General features: G+C 42.2%; 1 protein-coding gene across 2 annotated transcripts in view; it reads right to left on the bottom strand.

Moving 5' to 3' along the window:
* DNAH5 (dynein axonemal heavy chain 5) overlaps nucleotides 1-25,146 on the bottom strand; it is a 151,871-nt gene that overhangs the window by 64,480 nt on the left and 62,245 nt on the right. For both annotated transcript variants that reach the window (XM_035125561.2, XM_060278039.1), the window contains 13 exons: nucleotides 23,255-23,389; nucleotides 21,079-21,186; nucleotides 18,537-18,690; nucleotides 15,674-15,820; nucleotides 13,363-13,604; nucleotides 12,088-12,264; nucleotides 10,478-10,682; nucleotides 9,415-9,557; nucleotides 7,991-8,125; nucleotides 7,251-7,373; nucleotides 6,477-6,690; nucleotides 5,543-5,766; nucleotides 4,202-4,400 (listed from right to left, as the gene is read on the bottom strand). In XM_035125561.2, coding sequence (XP_034981452.2) covers nucleotides 4,202-4,400; nucleotides 5,543-5,766; nucleotides 6,477-6,690; nucleotides 7,251-7,373; nucleotides 7,991-8,125; nucleotides 9,415-9,557; nucleotides 10,478-10,682; nucleotides 12,088-12,264; nucleotides 13,363-13,604; nucleotides 15,674-15,820; nucleotides 18,537-18,690; nucleotides 21,079-21,186; nucleotides 23,255-23,389 — 2,206 coding nt within the window. The remainder of the gene's footprint in view (nucleotides 1-4,201; nucleotides 4,401-5,542; nucleotides 5,767-6,476; nucleotides 6,691-7,250; nucleotides 7,374-7,990; nucleotides 8,126-9,414; nucleotides 9,558-10,477; nucleotides 10,683-12,087; nucleotides 12,265-13,362; nucleotides 13,605-15,673; nucleotides 15,821-18,536; nucleotides 18,691-21,078; nucleotides 21,187-23,254; nucleotides 23,390-25,146) is intronic.

Here is a 25,146-nt window from a genome sequence, read left to right as displayed (position 1 = left end):
AAACTCAGGGCATCATGCTTGTGATATTATTTATTATTAATTTATACAACCATCCAACAGAATAATATGCATATAGATGTATTTTCCCCCTTTGGGGCAGGAATTAGGATTAGCTTTATACACTAAAGTATGCAGGAAAGTGTACAGTAGAAGTTTGATTTAGACATGTGGTATTTAAAATCCCCCCCAGGAAAAATATTAGCGCTTAAGCATTGGTTTTTATCTTAAACAAAAAAATTTTTTCAAAAAATGTCACAGTAAATGTTTAATTGTATGCAAATTCAGCTTGTTTTGTATCAGGATAAAGCTTAAAATGTGCTCTTTCAGATAGTTTTTTATTCATTCATTTCAAAGAGATAATTGCATTTTATATGCAAGCAAATCAAAAAGCTAAAAGGGTACTGGACGGGGTAGTTTTCTGACAGTGGAGACAATTACAGAGAGGCCTTTTGTATGTGATAGAGTACGTCTTCTCAAATATTTGGTAATAAAGACATGGTTTTCATTACAAGTCATAGATATGGTTTCTGTGGCTAGATGCCCCAAAACTGGTCATTTGTTGTTTTGGCTAGCTCAGACACTGCCATTCCATATTATTCCATCCTGTTTCGGGTTGGCTATATGTGTGAATGTGCTCCCAGTTCTTTTACAGAATAATAGTGCATCCCAGCACATAGTTTTTGGAATTTCTGAGACATGGGTGCTGGGAATTATAATAGGCAAGTTCTTCAAGTGAAGGAATAAGCTACAGGCTACCTTGGTTACTGAAGCAGTGAGGGGAGGACTAGGAATAAGATTTTTATTATTAAAGGAGGTCCAGGGCAGCAATAGATTGCTGTGGGCAACTTGCTGCAGGTGGGAGAGTATCAGTAGAGTCTTTAAGGAGAGAGCAATGATGTCTGATCTCCTAAATAAATTTTAAAAGTTGCTTTTGTGAAGTGTGAAGTTTTGCCATTCCTGCAAAAGACATTTTAAACAAACAAGACTGAACCATTTCCGAAGATTTAAAAGTGAGCTATTGCTTTGCTGGTATTCAAGCCACGTTCCTGCACTTCACTTCCCCAAGGAAGAATTGGCTAATTCCCTTCCCACTTCATCTGCTCCTGATTTTTTCAGTGCCGACAACTTTGGCTGCTTCGTGTAAGGAGCTGCTGAGCACTTGGCACAATGCTGAGCAACCTGGATGCTGCAAGAGGGGGGGGAAGAAAGCCTCTCTCCCCAAGCATAACGTACAAATTCCAAAGAGTACTGCTCTGCGAGAAACATTTCTCTACATGCTGCGCATTGTTTCCATGCCAAAGCTCACTACTTTTAGCATAAACTCATGTATATGAAAGCAGGTGCTGCATTTCCCCCATTAACAGTCAAAGAAGTAAAATCCCACAGTTAGCAGCTGTTGAAACATGCAAATGCAGGGCTATACCTGCTGCTAATTGTACACAATAAATTCATCTCAAAAGCTGAATCAAGGATTTCGTGCCATTATTTAAAACAGCTTCTAAATATGTTGATAGTCGTACCTTGGTTCTCAAACGCCTTGGTACTCGTACGTTTTGGCTCTCGAATGCCAAAAACCTGGAAGTGTTTTTAAACGTTTTTTGGGAAGCTGAACACCCGACACAGCCTACACTTGAGTGCAGGAAGCTCCTGCAGGCAATTGGAAGCTGCACCTTAGTTTTCGAATGGATTCAGGAGTTGAACGGACTCCTGGAATGGAGTAAGTTTGAGAAACAAGGTTCCACTGTACTGTAAAATTATGCACATTACATCATTTCTTGTTTTGTTCCTCCACCATAAGAAAGGTCCTATAAAAATGCCGTCCTATGAATACTTCACGGGTTATAGGGGTTTGTGTAGTTTTCCCCCCTTCTTCTTGAATGTTGTTCTTCATTGAGGCAAATTTTTGAAGCAGTTACCTTTCCCTATATGGAGAAAGCTCAATTACGAAGCTGAAGTATTAACATTTGCTGAAAAGGATAGCAATCCTTAAATACAGCTCTGCCCTTATCAGCCATCAAGATGAAGGTTGTGTAAGCCCAAACATGCTATGTGCTTAAGTTATTCCCTGTTTAAGCTACTGTTGTTTCAAAGCAAATAGTAATAGTGATAATTCAAGGCCACCGTCTCTGAAAATATTAGACATGCTCAAGATGCATTGACTTCTATGAAACTAAACATGCATAGCTGGATACAGAACTCAAGCCCTTAAAAAAAGAAATTCTAGACAAATATCTAAATTCCAGCTGACTCAGGCACCTGCGGCTTACCTTTCACAGATTTTTCCTTCTCCACACCTAGTTTGAAATAAAATATGTTTCTTTTGAGGAAAAAGAACGAAAATCACATCCTTTTTCCATAGAAAGCATTTTTGTGGGGAACAACGAAGGATGGGTGAAAGCATTTTTGTGGGGAACAACGAAGGATGGTGAAACAACGAAGGATGGTCTTGAGTTCAATTCACCACATTCAAAGTGTTGGTATAGACCTTTAAAGCCCCAAACGGCCCCAGCTCAGTATACTTGAAGGCGCGTCTCCATCCCCATCGTTCAGCCCGGACGCTGAGGTCACTGAGGGAGGAAGAGGCGTGCGGGTGGAGCGCACCACCTCCGGCGATGTGACCCCAGTGGAGTGCCATCGCGGCAGCCCTCCCCACCTGTGCTGGGCGCCACGCCCCTGCAGGCGGCATGCCACGCCCCCGGAACACACGCCACATCCCTGAGGGCGGCTCTCCGCCCCCCCTCCCCCGCCACTGACTGAGCTCCGCCACTGACTGAGGTCCAGCTGTAAGAGCCTTCTGCCGCTTCCCTCCCTGTGAGAAGTGAGGTTACAGGGAACCAGGCAGAGGAGGGCCTTCTCGGTAGTGGCACCCGCTCTGTAGAATGCCCTCCCATCAGATGTCAAATAGATAAGCAACTATTCGACTTTTAGAAGACATCTGAAGGCAGCCCTACTCAGGGAAGTTTTTAATTGCTGATGTTTTATTGTGTTTTAAATATTTTGTTGGGAGCCGTGCATTGTGGCTGGGACAACACAGTCAGGTGAGTGGCACATAAATATAACAACCACAACCAATGTGGAAATTATTATTATTATTATTATTATTATTATTATTATTATTATTATTATTTCCACAACCAAAGTGGTATTATTATTATTATTATTATTATTATTTCCACATTTGTTGTTGTTGTTGTTTCCACATTGGTTTTGAAGCCATCCTTTCTCCTAATGTGCACATTTTTGGATGTAATTTTGCCTGATGACGATGCACTCATTCCTCTGTTGAATTGGAGAAGTCCATTGCAACATTCAGAGGTACAGGTGAAACTCGGAAAATTTGAATATTGTAGAAAAGTGCATTTATTTCAGTAATGCAACTTATTATTTTTATTTTTACAAAAGCTTTCTTTTGGAAATTCCAAAGTAATAAAACAAAGAGTTACAATAATACAATAATAAACCAAAATAAACATCGCTATTACATTTCATTAATTACATTCCATTTATAATTGACCCGCCTAATGACAAATAATTACAATTACAACAAATAAAGGCTTGACATGTCTTGCTTTGCATGCCATGCATCTATCTCATATATTGGTTTCACCTTTTAAGTTGCATTACTGAAATAAATGCACTTTTCGACGATATTCAAATTTTCCAAGTTTCACCCGTATACATTTGACAGATGGCTGTGTCTCGTATTATTTGGGAAAATGTGAATTAGGCAGATTGTCATTAAAATTCAAACAACCAAATCTCTCCCCCATCCTTGTTAACAACTATATTGGATAGAGGCCTAGCCTATGCATGCTTCTTTATGCTCTGGTACCTACACCTAAGTAGCAAAAGCTACTTTCTGTAGTGTGACAAGACAGACTAGTGTGTTGTTTGCACCGACACATTAGTTGACTCCAGCACCCCAGTGCTTCACTTTTGCGCTCACTCTGAGCTGGCAGTGCCAAGAATAGAGGCTCTCCCTCCAATGAATGGGAAAACAACTAAAGCATCCTTAGAATCACAACACAGTGCCTAGTTATCAAGGCAATATTATACATTATTATATTATGATTTTTATTATTTCCCCGTTTGCTGTCAAGAGACCATGTCTTTCCAAACTGGACATCTTGTAGACACCCCCTGTCCATCACCCCTTCATTTTCCTTATGTCAGACAGATGGTTTTCAGTTTAGATTTTTACCTGTAGCTTCAGGGGCATCTCTTAAGAAATCCACAAAGTACGCATCAGTGCCAAGATCCACCAGGGTCTTTTTATCACTGCCAAGTTCCCCTTCAACAAGTTTTGCCAGTGCCAGATCAAACCAAGTGACATCCTCAGGAGTTGTGAAACGGTCGGCAATAACACGCTTACATTCATGCTTCCACAGTTTTATGAGCACCTGTCCAGAGATTTACAAAATGGAGAAAAGAAAAACTGATTCTTCCTTTTTGCTTCCGATTAGTTTTTTTATTTTTTGCAGCATCCAGATCTCTCTTTAAAAAAAGAATTTCTCTCTCTCTCTCTCTCTCTCTCTCACACACACACACACACACACACAAGTACGGTCTGCTAAAACATGCAGATCATTACAATAAAAACATCACAAAGTGGTAACAACGGAGTAAGACCTGATTTGCAGGTGCATAATGTTCACCTAAGGGCACCCCCCAACGATCAAACCATGTTAATTTGCTAATTGGCCATTAAGGGTTTAACGCAACAGTGACCCGTTCCTTGGTGAATAGACTTGCATCGAAAAACTCTTCTTAGCACCTGTGCTTAAGAAAAAAGGAATTTGAGCAGACTTTCTCGCCCTTCATCATAAGCTCCCAGGGTAGGTTACAGACGTGGGAAGATACAATAGTATATTACGATCAGTCAAAACAGTTTTCAATTGGAGAAATACAGTGTGTAAAAAATACCAAAAAAACAAACATAGGAAGTGTCAAAGGCCAGGAATAGGATGCCATCTTTGAATAGGATCAGGAGGGGGAAATTCACACACACACACACACACACACACACACACACACACACACACACACACACACCTCTTATTTGTCTTCTTTACCTCCTATTTTAAGCTGATTCTTTATCTAATCTAATGTTTTGGGTACCAATACTGCTTGATGGTTGTCTTCGTCTTCCCAAGTACGATTGCAGTGTGATTGGTGATATAGGAAAGACTTGGGGGCAGGAAAGATTGCCCTTACTGACCTGGGGTTGGGGAGGGGGGAATCATGGCCACCAGGCTCCAAAAACATTCCTTCCAGCTGCAGCCCTGGCCTTCCAAAAATCATGTAAACCATAATGCAGGAACAAAATCAACCTTCCAAGAGTAAACCTTTGGAACTCAGCAGGGTCCTCTTCCTTTTATTTTATCATTTGTGAATGTAAACCAGTGTTCAGTTTACTGAACAGGGCTGCTTCTCTGGTTCCTACTGTACTGTGTTTATCATCAAAGTGTCTCCAAAAACCTGAAGCATCTGAAATAAATCATGCCAATCCGCAATATGTGAAGGCACCACACGTATTACTTACATTTGATTCATTAATTACTTCTGAGGTGGTATTCAGCATCCCTTGCCAAATCCTGGAAAGGTCTCGGAGATTGAACACATAATGAAATTTGGCAGGGGTCGGAAGCATCTTGACCTTGGTTATTTGCCACAGCTTGCGGGTCAGTGGCACCAGCTTGGAGACTGTAGCTCTCACCTCCTCCACAAAGCCTCTCTGGCTGCAGTAATGTCCTACACCAATCACACCTGGAGAACCCAAACATGATAGTTTGGAGAGAGAGAGAGAGAGAGAGAAACCATGCGTCTCAGAGCCCCATGCCACCATCAACTGATGCAGTTCAGGCAACAGCACAGCAAAACTAGAGAGTGGATGTATTGCAAAACAAAAACCTGCAAAGCAAATGCCTCCAGGAGACTCAAGGCCACACCTGCTACAGGTAAATGAAAAACCTAAGGAAGAAATAAAATTCTGGGTTTCCCTGCTCATATAAACAAGGACTCTTGAGAGTCCCATCCACTGCAAGAAGATCAAACCTATCCATTCTGAAGGAAATCAGCCCTGAGTGCTCACTGGAAGGACAGATCATGAAGCTGAGGCTCCAATACTTTGGCCACCTCATGAGAAGAGAAGACTCCCTGGAAAAGACCCTGATGTTGGGAAAGATTGAGGGCACTAGGAGAAGGGGACGACAGAGGACGAGATGGTTGGACAGTGTTCTCGAAGCTACCAACATGAGTTTGACCAAACTGCGGGAGGCAGTGCAAGACAGGAGTGCCTGGCGTGTTCTGGTCCATGGGGTCACGAAGAGTCGGACACGACTAAACAACTAAACAACAACAACAATAAACAAGGGCAGCAAACTCTCAGTGTTGGCAGTCTCTTAAATTCTTCATCAAGTGTAAAGAAAACTTAATATGGAGTACGAACAAGAGAGTTTTAAAGCTCTCCACATTACCAAAGATCTTGTCGATGGACGAATTAGAAGGCAGAGTGCAATTAAAAACAGAGAATTGCCTCTTCAGTCTCTGAGGGATGTCATTGCGTCCGCCACCCGGATGAATCATGGCAGCCAAGAACTGGATGTCCACAATGTTGGTGAACTCTCCAGGCTTCTCCAGGTTATAAAAACCATTGTGCTCCATCAGTTGCCTAACTATCTCATTAGTGACCTGTGGGGGGAAAATGGGAGGCATTTTATAACGTTTTGTGCTTTGTTTTTGCTCTTAAGTTGGGCCCCTTTGGGAGGCAGGGTGGGATATAAATTCAGGCAACCAATCAGTCAAAAACTTGGCATTAAACAAACAAACAGGCTGCAATCCTGTTCCCACTGACCCTTTGAATTCAATAGGACTTATGGTTTTTCAGATTTGCAGAGCTCCTTTAATAAATTGACTCATCTCATACATTTTTATTCTTGCATTGTCTTATGGCGTATTTACATAAGAATGAAATCCTAGCATGACCATGTTTGATTGTGTCAGAGCACTTTTACTTCCTCCTCTTTAGGTCTTTGTAGGATAACTAGAGCTAATCTAGGATTTTTGCCATTCCAGATAAAATCAGGCAATGTTCTCTGTCAACTTAAGAGGAACTGCTTTGAAGCAACATTGGAACATTTTCCACTATAAATAAAAAACCTTGGTAAAATGTGATCACCTTCATACTGACTACTGATTCAAATCAATGCACTGAATTGTGAAAAAGAAATATCCTATTCATTTACACTGACCTGGTCTCCCCATTCGTTGATCACAGGCATATTCACATCATCAATGAAGACTGTCATTTTCTTTCCTGCCGGAGGACCATAAGTTGTGCCCATGCGTTTGTCCACATAACTTTCAATTGTGCGCTGGAAGAAGAACATGCATGTTTGCAAAAATCTAAACATCTCCTCAAGCCTTTAAAATGACAGGCATGCAGGTAAACCCCGCCCCCCGGCTGGCCCTATTGGCCAGCCAGAGGTTGGGCGCGGCAGCAGGCATAGGTTGTGGTAGGGGGCCGAAACACGCCCCCCTGCTTAGCGCGGGAAGCGGATCTCGTCCACAAAGTCTTCCCTCTCGCAAAGAGGAGAGATCTTATTCTTCCCCCAAAAAAGTTAAGCAAATCTTAAGGAGATTTAAATTTGGCTGACGTGCATTCCATTAAAAAGTCGGCAAAGCAGAAATAGTGCTGGAACTGCCCTGGAATATGGAAACAACCAGGAGACCTGGAAGAGATTTAGGAATTAGGAATTGGATGCACTTATGCATTTTTAAATGGTATGAAAAAGGAAATGATGGCACCCCAAGCGAGGGGCTATTTGGCCACCAAAGTCACAGGAACAAGATTAGCAGGGTATGGGAAGATAGACCTTTGACATTTAATTTTTTAAAAAATTGAATAATCTCTTTCTGGTATACAGTCAGGGAAGTGAACCACAAGGCTCACTTCACTTTCAGTTTAGAGAAAGATAATTCTAAGGAGTACCTGAAACATTAAAGGAGTTGTTGCCGATGAAAAGTTCAGACTCTTGGCCATGTGGCTTTCAGGATTATATTTTGACATGTAGCCTTTGATGATGACAGTCTTAGCGGTCCCTTGTTCACCAATTAGTAGCACTGCCTGAAGAGGAGGAGAGAATCCAAATGAGTTGGGGAATACTTGAACTGAGGGCATTGGCAGAGGCTCAATTCTCAAAATTATTCTTTTCAAGTCATATAGAAGAAGAAGAAAATTTTAAAAATAAATAAAAAAACATCATCGCTTGCAACATTAATAATTTATTTTGGCAGCACCCATCCCTGACCAAAATGGAGTTAGCTGTACCAGCAAAATCTTATATTGTAATGCACAAAGAGATTTTGTGATGAAGCCTCTGGCACTGATCAGCTGAGCTATTCTAATGTCAAGAAGGAGTGGTAGAGAAAGAAGGTTCACTGGCTCCTATTGATAGAGCACCACTGGCCCTAGAGAAGAAAAGAGCAGGTAAAAGTCCTAGAGAAGAAAAGAGCAGGTTTTGCCTATGCAAAAACGGTAGAGAAATAGGCGTCAAGGAGGAATGAAGATGTGGGCCTGAGAATACCATTGCATGGGAGGGGTGGACTGGAAAGGAAGGGCAGGAGAAAGAATAGTCCCGAAAAAATAATGAGGTGGAGAATGTGGCCATGGTGGAAAGCAGAAGAGGAAGAAAGAGTGAAAAAGAAAATAGGCAAGAAAATGAGAGGATGTATTTTGTTGTTTAGTCGTTTAGTCGTGTCCGACTCTTCGTGACCCCACAGACCATAGCACACCAGGCACTCCTGTCTTGGAATTGATGTATATATAATAGCATCTGCCCACATTCTTCCCTTCCTCCCTCTGTCATTTCCCCATTGTTTATTTGAGATCTACAAGCTCCTTGAAAGCAGAGACCTATCTGTGTTTTCTGTGTAACTCTGAAACGTGTTGTGCACATACCATAAAAAATAATCGTGATTTGAAACCGCCATACTTACCTCTAGTGCTACTCATAAATCCCATACTATACCATTTGCACAACTAAACATCTGCTATATTTGGTCACCCGGGTTAATCAGCTCTAGGAGAGCTAGCCTGACATGAGCAGAAGGGGAGCAAAGCAAGATCTTTGAACATACAACATGAATTTTTGCTTTTGAGAGGCGGCCAGCATAATGCAACAGCTAGTGCTGGGTATGGATGCAAAAGACCCATATTCAAATCCTTATTGAGCCATAGAGCTCATTTTGTGGCTGACATTCTTTAGCCTAGCCCAAATCATAAACCTACCACAGGGAAGTAAGAATTGTAAAGGACTTTGAACAATTGGGGGAGTTGGATAAAAATGCATACAGCAAAGTCAGTTGTGTTTACAAAGTAAAAATCCCCAGCCCTCTGGATCATCAGAGAATTACCTTGCCTTGCTTTGCAATAGTATGCATAAGGAAGTCCGTTCTCACATTGTCAACATTTGGCACCAAGATGGAGCCATACTCTGGCGTGCTGCTGGTGGGATATGCATACTCATCAATGCAAGTATTCCAGTGCATCCATTTGCCTAGTCCAAAGGAAAAGCAGTGAATTCCCCTTGAAACGTGCCTTGTATTTAAACATATGTGTATGCATTAGCCCATAAGAAGGTAGTCAGGGAGAACTAGTCTGAGAGACATTTTGGGCATCTTTCCAGATCTGAAATCTACAAAAGCAGGGATGCAACTGAAACTTCTAATCCCCATTGCGTCCAATTTAAAACAGAACTAAGTCATGAAGCCATTAGGTGTGGTGGGTATTCATGACGCATTAGGTGTGGTGGACATTCATGACCCATGAGAGTAAAAGGCATGGCACAACTTGGCAAAAGCATATGACTGGCCCATTTCTTATGTAACACTAAACATAGATTTGCATTATGAGGGCAAAACACACAGAATATCAGTCTTGCATAATTCCCCCTCCACTTTCCTTCGGAGCAGCCACATGGATTTCAGAAATTTCCACCTCCATTTTAGATTAACTTCAGTTTAGCATGTCATCTGAATCAGTGATTAATCTTAACTATGGTTTGTTGAAACAAGACAGCTTGATGAACTATGGTTTGGCCTGTTTCTACTAACTATATTCAAAATCAGTAGCAGTTTTCTGGGTTCGGACAGCACAGCAAGCTGAACATGGGAAGGGAACAAAGTGGAAGTGTTCGTCCTTATATAGCTAAATTATGGATTAGCATTACTTCCACAGCAACCCACTGCCTTCTTGTCCCAACAAAGTGTCTTAGAATTGACAGGGTGAAGATTGAAGAAGACCAAGTATAAACAACACAGGTTTTTCAAATCTGAATAATCTTCAGCTGGAGGTCTCTGATCACTGGATGTTACATCCAGCAAACTTCATAACCCAAAAGCTTCATAACCTATTCACACTAAACCTTTTTAAGCTAGTAATGAGGCACACATAGTAACTTCTCAGGAGTTCACTAACCATCATTGGTAACATAGTAGTCAAACATAGTGTCTTCACTTCCTTCCGGGATGTTGGGGAGGTCAAGTTTTATGGTTTCGTGATTCCGAAGCCAGTGCTCCATTTTGCAACGGTCTTCCAATTCCAGCAGTGCCCCAACACTCCACATCAAGGAGAAGATATACAATCTTTCCAGGTACTCTGCTGTTATTTCTCCACCCTGTTCCTGAACAGCAAAGCACCATTGGTTTTAGTGACTAAATGATGAAATTATTGTGCACCTGCTATGAAAGCTTAGCTAATTACATTTTATTATTATTATTATTTTATTTATGATTTTCAATTTTATACTTTTCAATAATTTTACAATCACTTTAACATTTCAAAACTTGACTGCCTTCCCCCTCTTTCTGCGGTTCCTTCTATTTATTTTTTAATATTTTCTGCAAATCCGAATTAACTTAATTTGCTCATTTAGTCATCTACTTTAAATACATACTATTATAAAACTGCAGGCTATTACAATAATCCTTAGCTTAGCTAATGAAATTGTGGGAGCCAGCTGGAAAGGTTAGCTTAACAGAGTATTTACCTATAAGAGATAGAGAGGCGGGGAAGGATAGAAGATTTTATCAAAAACTGGAGACCCTTTTTTAAAGGGAAAGATATAAACCAACCATTAATAGATGCAATATGAATTTAAAAACGGCTGTTAGTGGTGTTCACATGACAGCATTATACTTTATGTCATAGGCTTGGGACCTTCCCTGAGGAGTGTTGACAATACCTTATTTAGGGACAGCCAGAGGGCACAGATAGATCACCATCCTCTGACTCAAAGGATGAATCTCCTGCAGTCCTTCTATCTCTTTAGCCTCATAGGTCAAATAAGGAAAGGACCCTTTCACAACCCAGCCACCTCCTGCACAGAAGAGGAGCTCATCACACTGCAGGTCTTGCCAGCCTGCTTAAGGTTTCAGTTGGCTGCCTAGCTCCCTACAGAGACAACCATTTATCTAGCTGCTTTCAGCCAGCAGAGCACGGTTGGAGCTGTCCAAGGTCCTGTTTTTGCCTGCCTTTGTATATAACCAGACTTTGGTCTGCTTCCCTTGTGACTCAAGTATATTGTGTATAAAAACCCATTGATGCATGAGTAGGAAAAGATGGTTGCTCATTTCTTGATAATAACACGTTAGCGCAAAGTGGATTGCATATTTCGAATGTTGGGGCATGTATTTCCTCAATATTATGTATAGAATCAGAAGTTGGTATATGAATAGACACGGACACTTCAGTGTTGCATTTATTCCAGCAGAAGTTGATTCATACTAATAGAAAAGCTTGCCGGTATGTGTACTTCCTTGCTGCTATTTAAGGAAGGAGAATTTAGTATTGTACAAAGCACTTCAAAGGGCATTATGTATTCTTATTGAGGGATTAATAATATTTAATGTGTGCTATGTAGCTATGTCTGATATAATGTATTCATTTAGAATATTGGTATTCAAATGAAGGGCCCTAAAGTATTTGCTCATTTGACTTTGCACACCCAGATACAGACAAAACCTCAATCTTGCTTAGAACAAGGGTCTTTTCCAAAAATTGTTTTTCAAAAGTCTGGAACGGCTTACCTTGTACGGGATCAAGCCCTGCAGCATATTAATGCTCTGCATTATCACAAAGGCTTCCAGCATCTCTATCTTGTATTCTAAGGACTGGATGCTATACCGGTAGAGGTCTGGGAAAGACACTGTGTACAGGTGACGCAAAACGTCAGCTTCCTGTGTAGGGCGTTTCTTCAGAAAGCCCTGGGCAACCAAGAAAGAAGAGTCAAGTAACTTTTAAAAATATGTCCAAATTCTCACTCTTATAGAGCTGCTCCAAATATTATCCAGGCCTGTCACCAATCAAGTTCAGTAAACCTACTGAAATTGATTGGCCTAAAGTTAAGCATATCTATTAATTTCAATAGGATTATTTTGAGCAGAACATTGTATACAGCTATCCATTTGGATTTTTAGGTGGAAATGAGCAATTTCAGCCCCTGGAAAACACTTAGATTGTGCAAGAAGCAAATGGTCTTTTGGCTCTGGTGCCATTTTCCCTTGCCTGTTAGTCAGATTATTGTTACCGTTATTCATTTCATTTGTATACCGCTTTATATTTTTAAGGAGGGGGAAATCAAAGCAGTTTACAACCCACATTTAAACCTCAAATAAAACAATCCAGAATGAAACCTTACTGACTAAAGTCAAGTAATGTATACTTTGAAGTATATTTTTGAAGCAACATTAATTAACAAGAAACTGAAATATTATCTTAGAAATTTCAAAATAAAACCTTGCTAAACGAAGACAAATATAAAATGCACATTTAAAACAGCCTAATTAGCAAGAGAATAACATAAAGGTGACAACACCCAATTGCATGAATGAGATGACATTACAAGATTTTGTGGCCTATCATATTTGTATAATTGCAGGCACACACAGGCAGGTGAGGACAACATTAAATCAACAGTATGATTTCTAAAAGCTCCCAAAAAGGCAGGCATATTTTGACACTGCTGCATTCATTTATTTTGTAACTTAATTGGTTTAAGTCAGCTGTAAACATGCACTTGATCTGATATCCATCCCACAGAATGATGGACTTAGATGTGGGAAAGCTACATTTAAGATCCTGTCCAGCTTTGAATCAGTGCATATGGAAGCAGAATTTTTTTATCGGGCTGCTGAACCTGCTGAAGGCAATATTCAGGATGGCAAACTCTCATCCATATTAGCCAGCTAAATGCACATCCAGGAGACGTTGCAGATTATTCCGCAGTTCCAGTTTCAACTGCCCGAAGGCAATTAAGGAGTTGATGATGGAGGCGGCCCAAGGACACATGTAAACATTTATACCTCAAGAATAGGGCTCCAGTTGAGAACCGAGGAGCTCATAAACACCATGCCATTCCTTGACACAGTGGCAGGAGAAGCGTTGTCAATATTATGAGGCTCGAAGACAATTTTACAGTTTGGTGCCATAGGGATCCGATCTCCATTAGCAAGCGTTAATGTTTTGTTATCGTCAAGCACCGAGTTCAGGTTCTCAATCCAAATTGCATCAACGGGACCATCAAGAACTATCCAAATGTGTTCCCCTATAATCCAAAGGTTACAAAAAACAGCAACATTCCATGTCATGAGATTGTTTTGTTATACAACAAGGGTGCTTAATCACCTGAAATGTTTTGGCATCCTTGCATAAAGTTAACCATAACTAAGAGGGAGATATACAATAATGCACCTTTATTATTGGCATAAGATCCAGTTGAAATCCACTTAAAGTACAGGACCCAAATAACAGTACACAAAAGATGCAATTTCTCCAATTTAACCAATGCTGCTCCAGCAACATATCTCTATTTCCTTGCATCCAGAAATACAAGAAGGGATTTCACTCTCACTAGAAGCTCAGCCTTCCCCTCACCGGTTCTGGAAGGCTCCTATGAAAGAGTCCCGTACGCACAGAGACTTTGCACCTGCCCATTAGGGGAAATAGGAAGCCCCGAACATATATTTTTTAGATGTCCTTTTTATGCTGAGATTCGTAGAGAAACCATCAACCCTTTGCTGAAGAGGCTCCCCGATCTACCAGACAAGTCTAAACTTAATTCTCTCCTCTTAGGCAAAGATCACAAGACGACCTGGCTGGTAGCCAGATTCTGTGCCCAGAACTGTAGGCACCGATCATCCCCTGGAATAAAATAGCTTACTAGGGAAAAGCTGAAGTCCCCTTTTGGGGTGCCTTAGGATCAATTTTTATGGTAGGCCAAATCTCAGCCGTACGGATGTATGCATATATCTCAATTTTAACTCATGAGCTATTGCTGCAATCTACTCTAATTGTATATTTTATCTTTATGAATAATCTATAACTATTGTGTTTTGCAAGCTGGTCTTTGATCGTAATAAATTGTTGTTGTTGTTGTTGTTGTTGTTGTTGTTGTTATCTTCACTTACACATCTTCTGCTGGCATAGAGGAATTCCCTCCTTAAAAGCCCATGCCAGTTTCAGGAGCAATGTTCAGGACCATAACTCCTCCACCCCACCTGCTCTGATCCCATTAATTGTTAGCCCCACCCCCCAAAAAACCCAACAGGTGCTGCCTTCTGCATTTTTAAGAAAATTACATGTTATATGCAAAGATGCCCTCGTTTAACTTCAGATCTGCTTTGGCCCCCAGAGAGTCTAAAGTTTCTCTTTCCTCAGCCAAATATTCAAGTGTGCAAGCTGCTCCTTTCAAAACTTCCCCCGGCAGTTAGATAGATATACAGTTTCAGGTACCTTACACAAAAGGCTTTAGATAGCTTGGAAATCTATCCAAGCAGCAATTGTTCACCCTCAAACCAGCAGGCTATTCAAAAAGAGTAGTAAAAGAGGAAAGAGCGCTGCATTGCACTCAGGACAATAGTTGTGGCTCATAACATCACAGCAATCAGATAAACGCAGCAACCAACAGCATAGGGGACTTAAAAGGCAAGTCAGAGGTGACTTGATAGAAGTTTATAAAATTATGGAGAAAGTACCAGTAGATACCGAGAAGTTTTCCCTCCCTCTCTGATAACACTAGAAATCCGTGGACATCCAATGAAACTGCATTTTGGAAGATTCAGAACATATAAAGTACCTCCACACAGAGCAACCTGGTCAGATGGGCAGGGTACAAAACAACAACAACAACAACAACAACAACAACAACAACAACAACAACAACAATGGAATTCTCTCCCATGGGAGGCAGTGATGGTCACCAACTTGAATGGCTTTAAAAGAGGACTGGACAAATCATGAGAAGGCTACCAGTGGGTACTATTCATGGTAGTTATGCTTCTGAACACCAGCTGGCAGAACTGTGCTCAGTTCCTGCTCACTGGTTTCCCACAGGCCCTGTGGCCCCTGTGAGAACAGGATGCTGGGCTTCAGGAGCCATTGGCCAGATCCAGCAGATTCTTCTTATGTTTTTACGAGTAGCTGATGGTCTTCCCCTAGGGCGGAGTGTGGGGAACCTTTGGCCCTCCACGTGTATTGGACTCCAGCTCCCATCAACTGCAGCCAGAATGGCCCAACAGCCAAGGTAGAGAGGAACTGTAGTTCAGCAGCAACTAGAGTGCTGCAGATTACCTGGTCCCTGATTTAATCAAAGTTCAGCACTGAGGTTTTAAGTACCTTTCTTAGCTCTCAAAGTTTTCCTCCAAAGAGTGGAAAAAATCCCATCTGTCCAGTCATTGGTTGCGACATCGAGGCGTCCAAACATCTGTGGTGCAGTGATGGCCTTAGGATTCATTCTCATTTCACGATGAGGCTGCCCACAGTCTGTAGAAGTTTAAAAATGGAAGGGGAAGGGGAAGGGGAAGGAGAAGAAGGAGAAGAAGGAGAAGAAGGAGGAGGAGGAGAAGGAGAAGGAGAAGGAGAAGGAGAAGGAGAAGGAGAAGGAGAAGAAGAAGAAGAAGAAGAAGAAGAAGAAGAAGAAGAAGAAGAAGAAGAAGAAGAAGAAGAAGAAGAAGAAGAAGAAGAAGATTATTTCGGGTACCAGAGAATAGCATTACACTGGATCCTAACTCCATTCAGCTCAATCACGTAACCTGGCAAAACTTACACTGGCAAAAAGAATAGTGTGCATTAAACTCTATTTTAAAGGCTTGTTTTCCCTCTGCCAGGCTTGGGCTGGTGCAGGTGGCCAGAGACTCACTCCTGAACAGAAAATCTAGCACACTTTATGCCATTTTAGCTTAAGCCGGCACAAATTATGCTGGCTTCCAAAAGTTAGGTTTACACCCTGAGTCAGTATGTTAACTTAGAAGCCTGCATTTATATGCTCAGGCTTTTAAGTGTATTGCCTATAGTACTTAATACTGATTTCTGAAATCCAGGAGCACTGCTGCCTGCCAGTGTAGAGAATATTGAGAATAGTGAAGCAGTGGTTTGCCTATGTGCCTAGCTAAGTCTCTTCCCTTTCCTTCTGCTTTCCACCCCAGAGTTTAACTCTTGCATGCCTCATCACAGATTCGGAGTACTTCTTTTGGGGAGAGGAGTCTTCCATAGGGGAAAACACAACTTTCCCAGTAATCGGCATGTGCCCATTGTTTTATTGGCAACCCTAGCTATCCACGGAGGTGGCTCCGGAGGAAATTGTGCATCAACAGTACATTGCCATCCTTTCCTCTCTCCGAGATTAACATCCTTTGAATTTAACATACCAACTCATCTCAGAGTTAGCCAAGCCAACCTATCCAAAACCAGACATTTAGGTAGGTGCTAATGTCCAACAAGGGATGTGGGTGGCGCTGTGGGTTAAACCACAGAGTCTAGGGCTTGCCGATCAGAAGGTCGGCGGTTCGAATCCCCGCAACGGGGTGAGCTCCCGTTGCTTGGTCCCAGCTCCTGCCAACCTAGCAGTTTGAAAGCATGTCAAAGGGCAAGTAGATAAATAGGTACAGCCCCAAGCAGGAAGGTAAACGGCATTTCTGTGCGCTGCTCTGGTTCACCAGAAGCGGCTTTGTCATGTTGGCCACATGACCTGGAAGCTGTACACTGGCTCCCTTGGCCAATAATGTGAGATGAGCACCGCAACCCCAGAGTCGGTCACCTAATGGTCAGGGGTCCCTTTACCTTTAATCTCCAACATTGACTATTTACCGGTAGTTCGTCGATGGGAAAATTATTATATTTGAAATCTGGCATTTTTAAAGAAAAAATACTGGTATCCCACAATACAAAAGTTCCTTAGCTTTCTTCCCATCTTCCATTCATTGCTACCCTTCACAGGCACTCTCTGGTTACCATAAAATCCTTAGTAACAACATTTCTTTTAGATTCTGCTGCTACCATAGTAACTCTCTTCTGACACCATCTGTCACCACCATGTCATCACAATTCCCCAAAACAAATAAAACTCAGCATCTTCAGAATCTGTCTCCGCACTGTTTAAAAATGGGATCGTCCTCAGAAGGCGGTCCTTCTTCTGACTGGGCCCCTGGACACACCCCTAAGTAGGTTTCATTTCTAGGTCTAAGTTTCATTTCTCTAAATAGGCATCACGGGTCACAGCCAATCAGGAAAGGGGTGGGGGTTAAGGAATTATATAAACATCAGTGCAAGAGTGCCCTAGGCCCTTGATTGAACACCCACCCTCCCACCCTTAGTGTAGGTACTCGGCCTTGATTTGGACTATGTGTAAGTCGCCTGTCTTTATATCCATTTGGCAAATTGGCACTGGTCACTTGGTTTTTTGCCTTCCCCCTTAGCAATCATCACAACTTTCTAGGTTTGGGGGTTAGGCATTGGCTTTGATCAAAAGGTATTCCGTTAAAGGAATCTGGAGGTCCCGGCAGTGCCGGAGTGCGGGGCGTCGCTACGTAGCGCGCATGTGCGGCGTCACTACGTACGATGTCGTACGTAGTGACGCCACACATGCGCGCTATGTAGCGGTTTGGCAGTGGCGGCGCTCCACACCATGCGGATGGTGCCAGGATCCTGGAGCAACAGAGGCGCCAAACCGCTGCTTGCGCCGCTGCGGTGGGGCACCGTCTTGTCACCCCTGGAGATGTGGCACTGGGAGTGCAACCGCCCCCACGTTGCAACGCCACTGAGTCCCGGATCTCGTCCAAAGTCCGCTTGATGGGCTAGGGCCATGCCAGGATCACAGAAACCTCGCGGTAAGCTTCTGTTGGGCAAACCCCCAATGTTGCTGCCTCGATGGGTTTACCTACATGGACTCTGTTCAACTGGGGCAGTAGTCCGTTATAGTCTTCAGCCAATGCCTATACCAATACCACTCACATTTAGTTTGCAATCAATAAAGTTGTGGCCTTAATGTTACCCACCAACCTTAATTCTGTGTCCGTGTGTAGTTATTTCATGGGGGGGGGGCTGGCTTGGGGCCTCAAGATGCAATACATTTTAGTTGAGTAAGACTGGGTCCTTTGAACACTGGGGTCCAACATGTACCTCTTCAGGCTAACCCAATGTTACCACCAGTTACATCCTTTAAAAAGGCATCGTTTTTACTGATCAAGCGTGTTTGGCATACCTGTCATCGATTTCATCAGTGTGTGGATGCATGTTGTTTTCCCGGCACCACTGGGACCCAGAGCCATCATGCCATGCCTCACCCTTTGCGTCTCAAACAGCTGGATAACTTTCAGTCTCCACGGGGGGTGGTTAATTAAGCCAGCCTCTTCAACCTGTCGTGATCACCAAGAATCATATCGTGATTGACTGTCCCATCTACGCAGCTCATTGACAGACACTTCCAATGAATTCAATGAGAGGGAAACTCTTTGCGCCAGATGCAGAGATGCTGAAATGTTGCACCATCACTAGGGTCTGGTAGCGGATCTGGTGGAAGCGTTTGTCTCCCCCTCTGCTGCCCCTATCCTGTCCATGACTCGGCTCTCTTTTTTTAGCCATTCTGCCAGTTTATCCTCACTGGTGGGATTTATCTACGCCAGCAGAGGGTTCCACCAGCATATCCAGCCAGTTCCACTGGCAAATCTGCCATGGCAGAGATGCATCTCCTGTTTTGCTGGCCCAGCAGGTAGGGCCTTCTGCCAAACCAAGAAAACCTCAATTGGTGAAATTCAAGGACATGATAGCAGCCTTAATTATAAGTTTCTCTATCTTTTTTGTATAATTTTTTATTACATTTTCTGTTTTACAATTTAGAATACTCATTCAAGCATCCTTAAAATATGAATGACTTCCCTTCTTCTCTTTCTGTGGTTCATATCATAATCCCTGCATATTTTACATAAACTAAACCATTCAATATTACATCCATCAAAACTTGTTTACATTGTTGAATATATCTTAATGCTGCCAACGTTTTCAAGTGTACACAATTCCCCCCCATATATTCAATAAACATTTTCCAATTGTCTCTAAATGTATGTTCCTCTTGTTCTCTTATTCTATATGTTAGGTCCGCTAGCTGCACATATTCCATCAGCTTAAGTTGCCATTCTTCTTTAGTTGGGACCTCACTCATTTTCCATTTTTGAGCTAACAAAACGTGGGCCGCTGTATTGGCATACATAAATAACCTTTTCTGACACCTGGGAATTTCAGTCTGAATTATCGCAAACAAAAAGGGGGAAGTACTTTGAAACATTTTTTTCAATTCATTATGGATTATTTCCCAATACTCTTTTAGCCTTTTACAAGTCCACCATGTGTGAAAGAACATTCCTTCGACCTCTTTGCATCTCCAGCACTTATCTGATTCAGTCCTGTACATCTTAGCAAGCCTGCTTGGAGTTAAATAATGTTAATTAGAAGTTTCAGACCCTGATACAAAATATGATCTTGCAACACCTGAATCTCTTCGCTAAGCAAGGGGGAAAGAAAAATGTGGTGCGCATGAGGTGCAAGTCGGGATGTAAGTGTTCACCAGTGTTGAAGCAATGATTCTTCAACATCAACTTCGTTGGACTGGTCATGTTGTGTGGAAGCCTGATGATCATCTTCCAAAGCAACTACTCTATTCTGAACTTAAAAATGGAAAGCGTAATGTTGGTGGTCAACAAAAGAGGTTTAAAGACTGTCTCAAGGCAAATCTTAACAAATGTAGTATAAACACTGACAACTAGGAAACACTGGCCTGCGAGCGCTCCAGTTGGAGAACAGCCTTTACCAAAGGTGCCATGGGCTCTGAAGAAACTCGATCTCAGGACGCAAGGGAGAAATGCGCTAAGAGGAAGGCACACTTGGCAAATCCACACCGTGATCAACGCCTGCCCGGAAACCTATATCCCCACTGTGGAAGGACGTGTGGATCCAGAATTGGCCTCCACAGTCACTTACAGACCCATTGTTAAAATCGTGTTTATGGAAGACAATCTTACTCGGCTACGAGTGATCGCCAAAGAAAGAAAAGAAAGATGGCATCCTTTTCCATTCGCCTTCTTTTCTCCCATGCAACACCTTTTCCATTCCACCACAGCTTGCCTTGCATTCAGAGCTATGCTATTAGACTCGCTGTCTGCTGTGGCAAATTCGAATAACTGGCCCAACGTGAGCAATTACATAATTACATTGTCATTAAATTCTTCCACTCCGTTCATTTCCGTGCAAAGAAGACACAATGCAAATAGAAGAGGGGTGTAACCAATTATGTATTGTTTGGGCACTTAAAGCAGCAACAAAAAATACTCATTTTTTTTTTGGACCTGGGATGTATAAGCGAACATCAGCCATTTCTGCTGCCACTGCCATCAGAATTCTCTGACATTCCTAGGGGCAAGAGCATGCTACTTTCTCCTTTTCTAGCATGATGTTGTGTACAAGTGTGAGAGACTGTGTGTGTGATTAGGGGAGAGGAAGAAAGAGACTGTATCTGTGTGTGCATATCCTCAAACATAGCCCATTTCGAATATTCATTTATAATCCAAAGTGAAGAAAACACTTCCTGGGATTTTTATTCATGCTTTCAACAAAGCACCCACTCAATCTAATTTTTTTGTGTTGGGAATTCATGGTCAGTGCAAGTTTTTCCCCTCCCAAGGGATTCATTCATTGAGCCAAAGTCTTTTGTCCAGCTGAAGAAGCCGTATGTAAACATTTGTAATCATTACCTGTTTGCTAATAGCAGCTTCGAGCTCTGGATAGCCTGCCTTGTCAAGTTGAATACTTGGGAAAAGGTCTTCAATCAGGCTCAGAAATAAGGGCTCGTCTTCATCGATCTGCCAAAACAGCACAGAAATGTCAACAGAAAAGGTATTGCTTTCTGTAACGCAATGCTTAGCTTCATTAAGATCCTTAACAATAATGTGTTGCCAAATCCACTATTTTGTAGTGCACAGGAGAGCGTCAACTCACCAATATGCCTAACATTTCCTCTGCATTGCTGGCAAAGATAAAACACAGTTTCCAGTCTAAGCAGCCTGGAGAGGGGGGAAAGGGGAGGACATTGATAGGCAAGAGGAAGGACAGTGCAAGAAAAAATAAAGCAGGCAAGGTAAGGGAAATATCTGAAAATGACGGCACCCAGAGGCATTAAATGAAGAGGTCTGGAAGCTTGTGATACAGCAACCCTATTACTGAAAGGTCTGCTGCATCAGGCCTCATCTAATTCGGTTGTCACCTGGAAGCAGACATTCCATCAGGCTGTCTCATTTCATCAGCCCTGCCTCAAGACCAGTTCCATTGGGTGCCTCCTTGCCTTTGCCCTGTTTCCATTCCAGCTGGTCATTATAAGAACTGCTATTTAACTTTCAGAATTCCCCCCTCTTCCCTCCTCGTTCCTTTTTCCTTTTGTGCTGTCTTTAGGATTCCAAGCCTAAGGATTGGAACTCTGTGTGTGAGAGAGGGGGGAGGGGGAGGGAGAGCAGGGTACAAATGCTATAAATACATATTTTATATCTGCAACACTTACAACCAGCACTTTGCACTCCTTCTCAAAACATATTCTATCAGCTTTCACTCATTTCATTGTCAACACCAACATGGACACAAGGATGGGTGGAAAAACTGGGTTTCAGGAGCCGCCATTTGGTGGCAGCGAAGGAGGAAGGGAAAGGTATAGTAGTCTAGAAAAGATAGAAAAATGCTTCTTCATCAATAGAACAATGGGTTTAATACTCACAGCTGCTTAAGCAAATCAGAGGATAAGTAGCCAGCTGTTACATAAGTTATTTTGGAAGCACAAATTAAGACAAAGGAATCGCCTAAGAAAAGCTTGCTGCATTGATTATTCCAACCTATTTCTCCATTCAGCCTTCCAACAAACCAAAAGACTGAATTTGCACAATGTATTCATTCACTCACGTGCTATGCCGCCTGCAGAATTGCTACGTATACCAAGGCAACTAGCACAAATAAGCATATTAACAATAAAACATAAAATATGCCTTGAAAACAATGTTATCAAAAGCCGCAAGGCCAAGGGAGGGGAGGGGAACCCTGAATAAAATCGCAGAAATGGAATAAAGCCTCAAAACTCAAACCATCATTTTGAAAGGCCTGCAGAAGTCAGAAGACCTTCTTCACCTGGCATCAGGAGGACACTGAGTGGGCAATAGACCAGCTTCCCTGGAAACAGCATTTCATAACAAAGAAAGCCGCTCCTTGGTTTCTGGGAAGAGAAGCACTTCAAAGTCCTTTCCAGCGACTCATGAGAGGGCACATTGTGTCAAGCAGGCAAACAACTTGAGCTTTATTTCCTCTGTAATCCCCAGTGCTAAAGGACTTCTCTCCTTTATGTTCCCACCACAGCCCAGGGTACAACAGTATTTCCTAGCATTTTTAAGGGAGCTCTCCTCTCCTTCCAGTTCCATAACCTTGAATGAGTCCACAAAGATCCCTTATTCCTTTGCTGCCATCACCAGCAACTGGGGGTCCATTTCGAGGGCTTTGGGCTTCTGTTTGTCTGAGGAAGGTGAGAGGGGACCATGCCCACAGCCCTGGCCCATGTTTCCAACTTCCCACTCTCTCATTTCTAGCTGGTTTTAAATACAGTGGTACCTTGGTTTACAAACCTAATCCGTTCCGGAAGTCTTGCTCTACTAGTGGTACTGCAATGTATCTGGTAGCACATTTGCAAAGCTAAGCAGGGCCCAGTATGGTTTCAAATTGGATGGGAGCCATGTGTTGGGATTCCTGCATTGCAGGAGATTTGACTAGATGGCACACGGGATCCCTTCCAACTCTATGATTCTATGATTTTAAGGAATTCATCTTTGAGGATTGGGTCACCTGATGAAGAGCCTCCAAAACATGTTTAGTGCACAGGCACATCTACGGCAAGCTTACCAGTTTAGAAAGATTCATGTCTCTCAACACACGCATGACAATTGTGGATTCCGTGTCATCCGGGTTGGACCTTTTGGCAGCTCCCAAGGTCCGCAACACTGACAATATATTCCTCAGTCCAAAGTCATAATGTACCTGAGAACAGGTCAAAAGTTTTTTGAGAGGCAAGCAAATCTGGCACACCTTTGCACCAATGACAGATCGCTCTATAACAGGCATCCCCAAACTTCGGCCCTCCAGATGTTTTGGACTACAATTCCCATCTTCCCTGACCACTGGTCCTGCTAGCTAGAGATCATGGGAGTTGTAGGCCAAAACATCTGGAGGGCCACAGTTTGGGGATGCCTGCTCTATAATCTGTGACAGAAATTTGCAAATAGTATACGACAGCTTTGTTCTAAGGTCTGCTTCTGGACATGCAATCCTCGTTTCAGATATCTCCACCAAAAAGAAAGATGAAGGAGATGATTTAACACCACACCATAACTGCTGTCATGACACTTCAGTCTATCATGAAGTGGAATTGATTCCCACTGAGGATGAGGACCCTCTATTTCCTTTTTAAACATTGAGCAACTGGCTTCATTTGTCCTTTGTTACATCGTCATGACATAGCCAAATAGCCAAATCTGAACGACTGCATAATGCCATGCATGACATCTTCACATTCATCACAAATTGGGTAAGATCAAACAGAGGAAGAAAAATTGGCTGTAAAAAAATGGTGCCAATGGCAGCAGGGCAGGAAAGAGGCAAGAAATACACCTCATATTAGGAAGTTTTTCCAGGGAGATTTTTGTATCCCTCAAGAACACTTCTTGCCCTGATATTACCATGTATTACACAAGTATCCAAGGAGAACAAGCCATTCTACATTCACAAACAAGCATTAAGCTAGTTACAGGTAGGTAGCCGTGTTGGTCTGACGTAGTCGAAACATAATAAAAAAAATCCTTCCAGCAGCACCTTAAAGACCAACTAAGTTTTTATTTTGGTATGAGCTTTCGTGTGCATGCACACTTCTTTAGATACACTGAAGCAGAAGTCCCCAGGCGGTTATGTAGTGAAAGGGTGGGGGGTATCACTCAGAAGGGTGGTGGAAATGGGTGATTGACTGACTGATAGCTGTTGACAACTGTGAATGACTGCAAATGGTCTTGCATGAAAAAGCAAGGGTTGGGATGGCTGAAGATCGCTTTATCATGTATAATGAGATAAGAATCCTATGTCTCTGTTCCAACCAGGTCCCTCCATGGTTTTGAGCTTGGTGATAAGTTGCAATTCAGCAACTTCTCTTTCCAGTCTATTTCTGAAATTCATTAAGCATTAAGCTGACAGACAGTGGCTGGCTTAGGGTTGCCCAGTGAGCATGAATTCAAAAGCAAGTATTTTTTTTTTTAAGGTAAGTAAAGCATTTTGGTTGGGTGAGGGTTCTTTCTCCTTTTTGAGTTTTCATATTTTATTATTGTGCCTTTCCCCCCCCCCTTAGAGGCATGGTGCAGCACTGGATTTTTTTCAACCCACCTTTTATTAAAAGAACATTCCTGCAGAAGGTGGGAAACATATTCAACTCTTTTGTGCAACAAAACTTTTTTTAAGAATAAAAATCTTCCACAAAACAGGGTCTTTCACCTTCTTTTTTATACTGGTACACCGTTGCACACACACAAAAATATTTTTTTAAACCCTCAAAGGATCACATCTCTCAACATCTCTATCTATTTAAAATCCCTTCCTGCCACAACATCGGTTCATTTTCAGAAAGAAAAAAAATCATTGATATGCTATTCCTTGAACATCAAGATAACCCAAAAGGAAACATCTCATGGATGTCCTATAGCACTACCAACATTAAACAGCAGATTATCTCCTATGTTCTTATGCAGTACTGG

Source organism: Zootoca vivipara, chromosome 8 (assembly GCF_963506605.1).
Source record: "Zootoca vivipara chromosome 8, rZooViv1.1, whole genome shotgun sequence".
NCBI classification, from domain to species: Eukaryota; Metazoa; Chordata; class Lepidosauria; order Squamata; family Lacertidae; genus Zootoca; species Zootoca vivipara.
The sequence above is the reverse complement of the archived record's forward strand: the minus strand, read 5'-3'. Positions and strand labels throughout refer to the sequence as shown.